The following is a 12,415-nucleotide window of genomic DNA, read 5'->3' on the forward strand; positions in this document are numbered from 1 at the left end:
CGGCCGGGGCGGGGGAAGGTGACGAGAGGCGGGGCCTGGGGACGCCGGCAGCACAAAATGGCGGCGCCGCCGTCACGTAGCCCCGCCGGGACAGCGCGGTTGAGGGAAGACCGCGGGGCTGTGACAGGGCAGGGAACGACTCCTTGCCCTTCCTTGGAGAAACCTTTGGAAGAAAGAGCAGACTGGCAAAATGAACACAGCATCCAGTATCAGGAGGTAGCTTAGATATGGAAAGGGAGCCTTTCCCCTCCAGCACAGAGGTTGGGATTACATTCAGGACTGCGAGAAGTCAGAATCCTCAAAAACAGCAGTTAAAACATGTGTATTGGTTTAGAAAACAGCTCTATGCAGGAGATTGAACTAGACCAGAAGTTTTTTTTTTTTATATTAATATTTTATATGACAAAAACACTTCTCAGCAGAGTAGATATTTCCTTTTTGTTCCTCTTCAGAGCACAGCCTTCAGGCTGCTTGGGTCTCTGCCTATCTGAGAGAAGGGCTGTATCTCAGTTTTGTTTTTGGTCTCCACCTAACAGCTATTTTTGGGGTACAATGGGTATAGCCCAGATGACGAGGCACCGGAATACTCTTGTAGAGAGGACAGAGAATACATAAAGCAATATCAATTCTTTTCAATAGAAAAAAAATCTTGCATGGCAAAAACAAGATCACAGAATAGCCAAGTGCAACATGCAAAGAGCTCCCACAATCCGGATGAGGATTAACTCTTATGCGATCCTTGCAGGGAAGCCAACTGCCAAGATGGGGCTTCTCATACTTTCTGCTTCACAGACCTGCGTGGAAAACCTTTGGTGGTGCCAGCTGCTTGTGCTGGGCCTTTCCCTGCTCCCGCTGCCTTCAAGGAAACCCTAATTTCCTAATCGTAGTTAGAGGGCACTGCGGCTCCCAGGCTCTTGACTGCACTATCGCTGTGTAACAGCCCGGGTGGGATCCGGCTGGAGACGCTGCCCTGGTTTTGGTGTCTCCTCTGCCCCATCTCTTCGTAGCGAGGACCCCGCCGGGGCTCTGCCCCTCGCTCCACCGGAGCCACCGGGACCGGCGCTGCCGCCACCATCTTCCCTCGCCCGCCAGGAAGAGCGCGCCGGCCCCGCCCCCGCCGCAGGCCCCGCCCCCCCGAGAGTACGGCGGGGGGCAGCAGCCAAAATTCGCCGTGCGCGGACGCGGCGGGGCGGGAGCGGGAAGTGACCATCTCTCAGCAGGAGCTGGGCCCTGTGTACCTGGAGGTGCTGACAAGCAGCATTGCTGCAGTGACATGGCTCACTCACGGCTCAGCTCTTCTCATGCTCTGCAGGTCAATTCACGGCTCTACGCGGGGGCCCGCAGCCCTGGCTCTCCTCACTGTCCTACCTGTACCTTCCTTCATCATCACGCTGCTGTGGTACTGCCAGGAGGGGACAGCTTGGTCCCCCGGCCACCCTGCGGTGTCCTCCAGGTTCTCCATCCTCTGTCTGCAGCTGGCCTGTCTCCTCCTCTATGTGATTAACTACCTCTTCCCAGCTGCCAACAGACAAGAATTTCTCTCTGTCAATGCCTCCTGGCAGCAAGAGCCGCTCGTCTCGGAGGCGGCGATCCCCGCGCCGCCGCGCCGGGCAGTGGCGGAGGACGGGGAGAGTTGGCTCTCGCGCCTCTCCTACGCCTGGATGAGCCCGCTGATGAAACGCGGATACCGCCGGATGTTGAACCAGCCCCAGGATGTCTATGTGCTTCCTCACCGGCTCCGGGCTGCGCGCGTCTGTGAGCGCTTCTACTCCCGCTGGCAGGGGACGGCAGCTCCGCGCCAAGCGGAGGAGGAGACGGTGTCCCTGAGCAGCCCCCTCGTTGCTGGAGGGGATGGCGGCAGCGCTGCCCTGGGCAGCTCACGGCAGGCCGTGCGGCTCCTCCCAGCGCTTCATTCCGTCTTCGGGCTGCGCTTCTACTTGCTTGGACTCCTCAAGCTGGCTGGCAGCCTGCTGGGTTTCTCAGGCCCGCTGCTTCTGAACTTGCTGGTGAACTTCATGGAGTCCCAGAAGGAGCCCCTGAGCCACGGGGTCCTCTATGCCCTCGGGCTCTTCGCTGGCTCCTTCCTGGGCGCTCTCTTGAGGAACCAGTTCAGCTACGAGGTGTACAAGGTGATGCTGATGGTGCGGGCCGCCGTCATCTCTGCCATCTACCGCAAGGCTCTGCGTGTCAGCAGCACCAGCCTTGCTCGCTTCACGGTGGGGGAAATTGTCAACTTCATGAGCACAGACACTGATAGGTTGGTCAACTTCTGCCTCAGCTTCCACGAGGTGTGGAGCTTGCCCTTCCAGTTTGCCATTACCCTGTACCTCCTCTACCAGCAGGTGGGGGTAGCCTTTCTGGGAGGCCTGGCCTTGGCATTGCTGCTTGTGCCCATAAACAAGGTCATAGCCAACCGCATCATGAAGAGCAACAAGGAGATGCTGAAGCACAAGGACACACGGGTCAAGGTGAGGGGCAGCTGGTGGCTCTCTGGACTCACGGCTATTTGTTGTGCTTGTTTGTCTCTAGAACACTGGCTTTTTGGCCACTTGTGAATCTCAAGTGGATTGATTGAGTTGCACTTACTGAGAAAAGTGCCAGAGAGGGACACACACAGATAAGTGCCTCAGGGTGATGCAGTTTCACTACCCACAAAGTAGTGAACTCTGATGTTTGCCTCACCTCATCTCTGGGGCAAATTCAGGCTCCTTTGGAGTACTTTTTTTTTTGGAAAACAGTCAAAGTATGATCCCAATTTGTTTTTTCAGAGGTGCTTCTATCCTGTTACTCCAGTAATGTTTTCAATCATGAGGTGCTTTGCAGTATGGACAAAGGCAGTGGTCATGGACCTAATGGTTTATATTGCTCCACTTTGACACCCTCAGTCATCTTTTTCACTGCTTTCAGCTCCGTGACAGAGCCATTTGGTGCTTTTAACAGAAGCTGCATCTAGTTGTGTGGGGTATCACTGGTTTGCTATCACTGGCCTCGGCTTTCTTTCATGTCAGGCACAGACACATCTCAGCTGTCTCTGCATGTGTTAACCTGAGAGCAGGAATGAGAGGGGACCATGCTGCAGGGCTACCTGCAGACCAGCTGCATCGTGGCAGCCCTGGGCCCGAGAGTTGGGGCTTATGGTCCCACAGAATGTCAGACCAGCAGGGGTAAATAGCGTCCTGACTGGAGCTACGAAGTCCACAGGTCCCTGCACTTCTGTTGCGTATATTTCAGTTGGGAAGCAGTGTAAAATTTTGCCTCCTGTGCAACACAGGTAGCTGAGCAAGCTGGTGCAATGAGGGAGAGCAAAGTTCCCAGCAGCTGCTGCTTGTATTGATATCCTTGTTACCAAGGAATGTTTCCTGGAATCTGTAGCTGGGCCCTTAGCAGGAGGGACCTGCAAGCATGACCCTAGCAGAGATGTTTAGGTGGTGTCTGGTGTGTTGGGGGGGTGGCAGCTGCGCTCTCTGATTTCCGTCTTCTCCTGCAGCTGATGACTGAGTTCCTGTGTGGCATTCGTGTGGTCAAGTTCTACGCTTGGGAGCAGCACTTTGGCACCCGGATAGATGCCTGCCGCACTAAAGAGCTGCAGAAGTTGAGAATCATCAAGTACTTGGATGCCGTGTGCGTGTATCTGTGGGCAGCGCTGCCCGTTGTTGTCTCCATTGTCATCTTCATCACGTATGTCCTGCTGGGCCACCAGCTCACTGCCACCAAGGTGAGTGAACAGGGCGATCCCAGGTGACAGCAGTGCTCACTGTGGGCAGCAAAGAGGGCTCCAGAGCAGCATGAGCCTGCAGTGGGGCTGCAGGTTGAGGGGTGTTCTCTGGGAAACTAATTCAGTCTGCGTGTCCCGCAACCCCTTCAGGGTGCTACTGGTGAAGCTGTTTGGAGGGTGCAGGGTGCAAGGGAGGTGCTGCTTGCAGTTCACTGTTGCTTTCATACCCACACAGGTATTCACAGCATTGGCCCTCGTAGGGATGCTCATTCTCCCCCTCAACAGCTTCCCATGGGTGCTGAATGGGACCTTGGATGCCAAAGTTTCCCTGGATCGAATCCAGCGCTTCCTTGAACTCGCAGACCAGGACCTGGAGGCTTATTATGCTCTAGGTAAAGCAGGAGGATGCTGCTGGGATTTGCAGCTTGGGCAGGGAGGATTCAGAGCCGGGAGCAGTGGTGTAGGGCACAGGGACAACACCAGCAGCTGTCTGTCACCTCATACTTCAGGACATCCAGTGTTGGAGCCAGAGTGAAGGCGCTCAGTTTCTATGGAAAGCAGGAGGAGAGACTAGAGCATTGCTGTTGCTTGTCCCCATTGAACCCTGCCACCCGCGTCCCCTTAGAAGAGACTGTTCCGGCCTCTTTCCAAAGCTCCTCTGACAATGAAGCTATTGAGAACCTGAGTTTAGTCTGGCAGAAAGGCTCAGATGGGTGCCCCTCTCCTGGGCCATCACTGCTGCCTTTCTCTCTGCCTTTGCCTGTTGCCATTCGTTCATGTTCAGCAGTAATAAAAGCAGGTTGTCCTCACAGTGCCTCCCCGAGAGCCAGCAGGTCACTGTGTGTGGCCAGTGGGTGTTGGAGATAGGTGAGTTGGGGAGGGAAGGAAAAGTTTAAGGACAAACCCATGGGTGGCTGCCTTAGCCTGTGGGTCCAGGGCATTGTGTCTGTGCACGTCTCCTCCATTCAGGAATGAAGCTGACAGCACTTGTGATGCCAGCCCCTTGTCACTCTCTGCCCTTGCCAGGGTGGTACAATATGCTGCTTGTCCTTGCAGGCAGTCATTCAGGTCCTGCTTCCGCTGTGGAAATGCGGGGAGCAGCCTTCTCCTGGGCACCAGTGAAGGAGGAAGGCACCGAGCAGTCCTCATCTGCAGGCTCACTGCAGCTGCATATTGAGAACCGGCAGTGAGAAAGGTGAGTCATGAGTGAGGGGAGTCATGAGGGAAGGTGGCCCCAGAGGAGCCAAATAATGGAGAGGGACAGCCTGTTTCCCTTGTCTTTTGAGCCGTGTGCCCAAGTCTTCTCTTGGCCAAGATGAATGGGGCTTGTGTCACATCTCTCAGAGCTGCAGGGTGCTGGAGAAGATCCTGGCATGGCTCCCTCTGCTTCCCACCCCTGCTGCAGGAGAGGAACTGAGGACATAGCTGGGCTCCAGGGTGACTCAGTGGTTGTTATTACTCCTTGAAGGCTTGTGTCCTGCCGTATCAGGGATCTGGTTTACTCAGCAACTGTGCCTGGCTCTGCTGCTGCACCTTTGAGATGGTCCTAGTTCAGGACAGCAGTCAACTTCCTTAAAGGCTCTATGGGACTGAAGCAACCTGGGCAGGCTGCCCTGCTCAGAGCAACAGGTTGCTTCTTTTGACTTCCTTCTGCAGGGGATGCTCCTGGGGGTTGTTGGGAAGGTCGGCTCTGGCAAGAGCTCTCTTCTTGCTGCCATTACTGGGGAGCTCATTAAGTAAGTAGCCAAAAAAACTCCTCCCTGCCTGCTCCCTGCACCCCATGACAGGCAGGGACTGTCCAGTGCCACCCCATTTTGGTCTACCAGCAGTTCTCCACTGCTCCCTTTTCTCCTCACCTTTGGTGCAATTGCAGGCAAGGGGGACAAGTGTACGTCTGTGACCTGGAACAAGGATTTGGGCTGGCCACACAGGAGCCTTGGATCCAGTTTACCAGTGTGCGTGAGAACATCCTCTTTGGGAAGGAGTATGATGCCAGGCTGTATGAGAAGGTGGTGGAAGCCTGTGCCCTCTCTGAGGATCTAAATGTGAGTACCTGGATCCTGGCAGCTAGTGCTCTTTGGGGTGTCAGGATCTGGAGAGGCTAAGTCTGTGCTCCTCCCATCAGTCAGGCACATACTGCACGTTTCTCTGTGTTAGCCAGTGAACTTGCTATTACACCTGGTCGGAAGCCAGACCTCCTCTTCTAATGCATAACCCGGGGTCTGGTTTTCTGAAATGCCAAGCACAAGGAGCCCATGTTTGCTGCAGCAGGAGTTATGAGTATTCTGTAAAGACATTTATTTGAGAATTTGTAGACTGTATATCTACTAGTAAATTGAGAGGAAAATGTTTACAGATACTTGCATTCAGTTGTCTGTAATATTAAACTGAATGGTCCCTGACATGGTTTTCATCCCACACAGCTATTGCTCTCCCCTCAAAACTTCCAGGCACAATTTAGTACTCAGACCAGAAGTTATTTCCAACAGGCAGTTCAAGTCTGGCCATCCTGTTCTGGAGGGTAAGAGAGTTGAGTGGCATAAATATGGCCCAGCTTTCCAGTCGTGCACAGAACCAGAGTACGGATCATTACAATTGAGTTTATTGGAAAGATATCGCCCTGAAGAATTATTGCCAGAGGCAGGAGAGAGACACAGAGTTTTGATTTTGAGTCTCCTGTAGCATCCTGTCCTGTTTTAAATTGATTTTTTTTTGATGTTTCAGATCTTACCAGCAGGTGACCAGACAGAGGTTGGCAAGAACGGTGTGACACTCAGTGGGGGCCAGAAGGCTCGAATAGCCCTTGCCAGAGCTGTTTACCAGGTAAAAAGGGCAATGGCTGGGCTGTGGCAGATAGCACCCAATGTCAAGTTGGATGTGAAGAAACTGGAAGCACCCAGCTGTGCACTGTGCTCCAGCAGCCTGTCCTGGCCCCCCTCATGCTGGACCAAGATGCTGGTGATGTGCCATGCCGAGGTACTTGCCCCTTTCTCTCCAGCACTGCCTGGAAGTGTATCCTTGTCTCGTCTTTCCCCTCAGGAGAAAGAGTTTTACCTCCTTGACGATCCCCTGGCAGCTGTAGATGCCAATGTAGCCAACCATCTTATGGAGAAATGTGTTATGGGAGTCCTCAAGCACAAGACAAGGATCCTTTGCACCCACAGGACGGAGTTTTTGAAGAAGGCTGATGCCTTGTTGTTGGTGGACAACGGCAGGGTAGTCAGGACAGGTATAGTGGCCATCTCCCGAGACTTCTGCATATGCCTGTTTGCCAGTCCTGGAGTGGCATGAGCAGGGATGGCTATAAGGGAATGGGATTAACTGGGGGATCCAGGAAAGGAAAAAGAGTTTGAGGACACTACAAGTAGGTAGAGAAGACTGGGTGGATAGAGATGTACACATAAAGCAAGGCGGCCCTAGAGAGGGTGAGTTGATAAGGCATGATGCCATGGCAGGACATGTGAAGCAGAGCCTTTAAAGGGTGCAAGTGCCATGAGAGAAAATAGGAAAGGTAGTGAGAGAAAGTAGGTGATGTAAGGAGAGAAAAAAATGAACCATTTCATAGAAAAAGACTATTAGAAGCTGGCGTCTGTTTCTCAGATCCTGAAGCATTTGCATTTCTCTCTTTGCAGGAACACCAGCTGAGATCCTGCCACTTGTGGAAGCTTTCCCCAAGTTCAAGGACATGGACAAGAGGCAGGATAAAGGTCAGTATCCGTCGAGCTTGGGGACGACGGGGCAGTGCAGCTCAAGTTAAATACCCAGAAAAAGTCTGTCACTCTTATTGAGTCTCTGAACAAAATTTGAGGGCAGTTGTGTTGAGAGGTGCTTAAGGAGGAGAGGGAGTAATGGCTGTGAGAGAAAGGATGGAGATGAGTAGGCTAAAGATGCTGGCCCTGAATCTGTGATAATCCAGCTGACTGCGTGCCATTTTGCTTCATTCCCACTTGCACCCTCTTGCTGTCTGCTTCTTTTTGTTTTGTCTTTTTGTCAGAAACAGCCCGCAAGAAACAATTCCAGAGAGAGCATGAGTGCATCTCCCAGTCCTGTGGACTTTGCAGGAGTCACATAGAAAGATGGTATCTGGCCTCAGAACAGAGCTCCCACCACCCTGCTCTGCTGTGACAGTGCTGGTCCATGGGTGGTGCGTGCACAGCAGGAGAGAAAGTCCAAGTATTGGGTCCTGGCCAGGATCAGTGTTTGATTCTTGTCTGCTAGCTCAGATCCAGTCCAGATCTGGATGAAAGTTTGCCAGGGCTGGCATGCCTGGCCTGAAGAGGAAGGGAGGAGGGAAGGAAAGCCTTCCCCATAGCCTGTGCTTGCTCTATTTGCAGTGAGGAGCATCTGCAGAAGGAATTCATGTTGCACTGACCTTGCTTTTTCCTCCATACCCACAGCCCCTGAAGAGCAGGGCCAAGAGGATGCCATAAAGACAGAGGCAGAAGGATTGACCCCAAACAATCCCCTTCTCCGCCAGGAGGAGGAGAAGAAAGAAGGAGCAGTAGCTTTTAAGGTGTACAAGGCATATTGGCTGGCAGTGGGCAGCTGCTTGGCATCGTCCATCCTCTTTTCCCTGCTCCTGATGCAAGGTGAGGCAGTGGCCCAGTACTGCATCTCTGTGGACCTTCCTTTCTTGCTCCTTGGCTATGTGCAGAGCCTGTGGAAAAAAAAAAGCTGGGGTTTAGTTGCTCTCACTGCAGCAGGAAGACTCCTTCCTTCCTATTCCCTAGGCTGAATAGCGTAGGTCGGAAGGGGACAGGTGGTGGCCTCATTTTGCTGCTGCACTTTTACAACCATGTGGGTTCCTCCAGCAGTGCCCAGTCACTGCTGCAGCTCGTGGCGGTTCCCTTGCGTTTGCTGCTGTGCCAATGGAGAGCAAGGGCAGACTGAGAATATTACAAAAATTCCATTCCTTCTTTTCAGCTTCCTACTTACTGATGCAAGGTTGAATTCCCCCATATGCATTCTGTCTCTCTCTGCAGCATCGAGAAATATCTCAGATTGGTGGCTGTCACACTGGATCTCCAGCATGCCTCAGACAGCAAAAACCTCTGTGATGCTCTCTTCAGCTCCTCTCCCTTCTCCACAGCTGCTGCTCTTCTTTGCTGGGCTTGTGTAAGTGATCGCTGGCCAGGGAATGCCAAAGGGAGTGAGAAACACTCCCCAGCTTTGTCCTTTGTCCTTTGTCCGCCCTGCTGCACGGGGTCTGCCTAGAGAAAGGAAGATAAATGAAGTCCCTGGCCTGAGAGGGAACTGATGAGGGGCCTGTGGGGCGGATGATCTGGGGCTGATGGAAAGCCCTTGGCTGCCTCCTGATGAAGGAATGTGTTTGTCCCAGCTTGTCAAGGAGATGGCCTCCCACAGGAGTGTCAGGCTGAGACTTGAGTCTGCTCCTGAATTCTGACACGCCATCTGTGAGCTTGCTGTCTCAGGGGCCGTGGCAGATCCGTGGTCTTCCTCCTTCTGTATTCCAGGTTCCCCGTTCAAGCTCTGGACGCAGCCACAGTCACTTCCAATGGTTCCCTAGATGTGACTTTCTACCTAACAGTTTATGGGAGCATTGCAGGAGCCAACTCCCTCTTCACTGTTCTGCGGGCCTTCCTCTTCGCGTTTGGCACCATCCGTGCTGCCACCGTCGTCCACAGCCGGCTGCTGCAGCGGGTTATAAAGGTAACGGCCAAAAAAGTCAGGACTGGCTGGGACCCTTGCAAGTCTCCTCCCTGACATTATTCTTCTAGTTGGAATTAAGAGTTTGAGATGCGAATTAGCGTTTCCCCTGGTGTTGGCTGATGAGTTTAAGGATATAGTGTTAAGGCTTAAAGTGTAATCCTTCCAGCACCCATTCTACAGATGGGTTGCAAAATTCTGTTAGAGCTCTAAATTTCGTCTAGGAATTCCCAGCTCTGGACAGAAAACACCATGATACCAGTACCAAGTTCTGTGCTGAGACTCTGGCTCACTTGAGGCTGATAAACTGTGGTCCATTGTGAACTCAAGAAGTATCAAGGTTTGGGGTCTATGTGCCATGGATATTGGCTGTAAGACTGATGTTGTGCAAAGTGTCCTTTGCTCTGAGAGCCCTTTGTTCTAGGTTGTGTGGAGAGTCTGGGCTGCCTGAAGCCAGGAAGTTAAGGTCCAGAAAATACCTCCCAGGCTGGCACATAGTGAATTGGCTGTGTGAAGCCTGTAGGTTACCAGAGTCCCTTGGGCTCTGGTTGTTATTGGGGTAAAGGATGAAGGAAGTTTTTGGAGTACAAGGGGCCAATAAACCAGGAGTCAGAATGGGCCCAGTAGAACTTGCTTCATTCCATGTCGGGCTGGTTTATATCTGTTCACTGTTAGGCTTAGAGATACAGCTCAGGTGAGGGCCTGTTTGATCTGTTGCAGGATCACAGACTCAGATCCACATGAGATTGGAAGGAGTCATCAGGCAAGATTTAGGGCTAGTGCTGGCATATGCCAGACAACTTTCCTTAGGACTGGGACTTGTAAGTCCTCAGGCTAGGGTTAGGATTAGAGAATCAAGATTATCAGATAATATTAGAGAATTAGAGGCTAGGATTAGAGGATCATCTCACTGGCTACCAGTGTGCCAGTATGGGATCCAGATGCATCATCAGATTAGTTTTTGGGTCAGCATAGTAGTGTGACACTCCCTATATTAGCTCCAAGCCTGACCTAGAGAGGTACCTTTGGGCTTGGGGATGGGATTTAGGTTGAAATTTAAGGGTATGGACTAGATTGGCAGTATCACAACTTTGTGGCTGGCACCTTGGTACCTGTCAGCCATTCTGCACTGAAAGGCTCCTTCCTTTTACCACGAGAGCTGCCGGGGTTGTTTAGCCAGAGGGTGGTGGCTCTGGGGCTTTTTGTCCCAGCAGAGGCAGTAGTGGGGCTGAGGTGGCCTTGGCACTGTGCGCCTGCCTTGCTCTGCTCAGCTCTGCATCTCCAGGGCCCTGCTGTGCGGCTGAGCCCCGCTGCAGCCCCCCGTGACTCTTGTTTTCTTGCTCCCTTGCTGCCAGGCCACAGTGACCTTCTTTGACACCACGCCAGTAGGCCGGATCCTGAACCGCTTCTCTTCAGACCTTTACTGCGTGGATGACAGCTTGCCTTTTATCCTCAACATCTGCCTGGCCAACACGTATGGGCTCCTGGGCGTGCTGGTGATGATCACCTACGGCCTCCCTTGGATCGCTCTGGTCTTGCTCCCCCTGGCTGCCCTCTACTTCTCCATCCAGCGCTACTACCGGCGCACCTCCCGCGAGCTCAAGCGCCTTTACAGTCTCACCCTCTCGCCCATCTACACTCACTTCTCCGAGACCCTCTCAGGGCTGAGCAGCATCAGAGCCATGCGGGCAACACGCAGGTGAGGGCAGGGAACCAGCGCTCGGCCTGAGCTGCGTCTCTGTTGGTGGATCAGAGCCATGGGACAGGTTGTAGCGTCGGGAGCATCCCCGGCCTGGGGCAGCGTGGGCAGTGCTGGGCTGCGCGGCCCAGCGTGGACCTCTGTTATGTCCCCGCCAGGTTTGAGGTGGAGAATCAGCTGCGCCTGGAGCAAAACCAGCGCTGCCTCTTGGCCAGCAACGCAGCGATGCAGTGGCTGGACATCCGCTTGCAGATGATCGGGGTTGCTGTGGTTACTGCTATTGCAGGAATTGCCATTATCCAGCACCAGAAGCAACTAGGAAATCCAGGTGGGCTGCCAGGTTGTGCTCTGGGCCCACCCCATGGCTGTGGCCCAAGGGCACCTTCCCTCCTGTTGGAGAGCTGCACCATCTCCCTATGCTGGGGGTAGGCAAAGTGTTTGCTCACTGTCTGCCTGCAACTCATCCCCAAAATTGTGCTTCAGCTCCTGCTCCTCCTCTTGCATGTCCCCATCCCAGAATGGGATCCCACACTCCAGAATGGTGACACCTTCCTTGTCTCTTTGTCCTGCCACCAAGATCCCGGATCCTTCCCTCGTGGTAACATGCTTGTTTATGCTTTTGTCATCTCAGGACTTGTGGGCCTGGCACTCTCATATGCCTTGTCTGTCACAAACCTGCTCTCAGGCCTCATTTCCAGCTTCACTATGACAGAAACCATGATGGTGAGCATGGAGCGGACAGAGGAGTACACAACAGACATCCCCATAGAGCCCCAGGATAAGCTGGTCCAGGTAAAGCCTAAAATACGTTCTCAGATGCTGGCCTGTTTCTCATCCTCTGGCTCTGTGCCCTGCACTTGCCTCCTGGCAGAGGTCACAGGGTTCCAGTGAAGGGGTGGAGGGCCATCACCCACAGCACCTCCCTTGATAATTCATCTTTTGCCAGTACATCCCTCAGGGGGATGAATCTCAGGAAGGAGATGTGAAGCCTGGAACAAGGTGAAAGGGGTGCTGTGGCCGAGCTGTCAGAGAAAAGCAAGCCTAGAAAGGGCTGGGGATGGAGGTGGGCTGAGAGTGGGGTCTGCTCAAGGGCCAAGAAACCAGCCAGAGGGGTGGACGGGGCTTGGCTGGGGGCAGTGGGTCACAGTCACGGTCTCTCTTGCGCTGGTCCCCATCAGGTTGCTGCTGACTGGCCAAGCCAGGGGCGTGTGGAGTTCCAAGAGGTGGTTCTGGCGTACCGAGCAGGCCTGCCCAACGCGCTCGATGGAGTGAGATTGAAGCTACGTAGGGGATGTGGAAGTCACCAGCCAGTGGTGTTCAGGTTGCTTATTTAG

The 12,415-nt window shown here is 53.5% G+C and overlaps 1 protein-coding gene across 1 annotated transcript; it reads left to right on the forward strand.

Moving 5' to 3' along the window:
• Positions 1–57: 57 nt before the first annotated feature.
• LOC104579615 (ATP-binding cassette sub-family C member 10-like) lies at positions 58–12,415 on the forward strand. Its single transcript, XM_088524295.1, is given in 17 exon segments — positions 58–216; positions 1,008–2,468; positions 3,488–3,715; positions 3,951–4,107; positions 4,772–4,914; positions 5,372–5,451; positions 5,589–5,760; positions 6,440–6,538; positions 6,755–6,944; positions 7,348–7,422; positions 8,113–8,304; positions 8,698–8,830; positions 9,190–9,385; positions 10,738–11,081; positions 11,240–11,409; positions 11,713–11,873; positions 12,260–12,415. Coding segments are annotated over 17 exon segments (4,116 nt in total).

The sequence above is a fragment of the Tinamus guttatus genome, unplaced genomic scaffold, assembly GCF_059628265.1.
Source record: "Tinamus guttatus ecotype Peru unplaced genomic scaffold, ASM5962826v1 Tinamus_guttatus_pri_ptg000208l, whole genome shotgun sequence".
NCBI lineage: Eukaryota > Metazoa > Chordata > Aves > Tinamiformes > Tinamidae > Tinamus > Tinamus guttatus.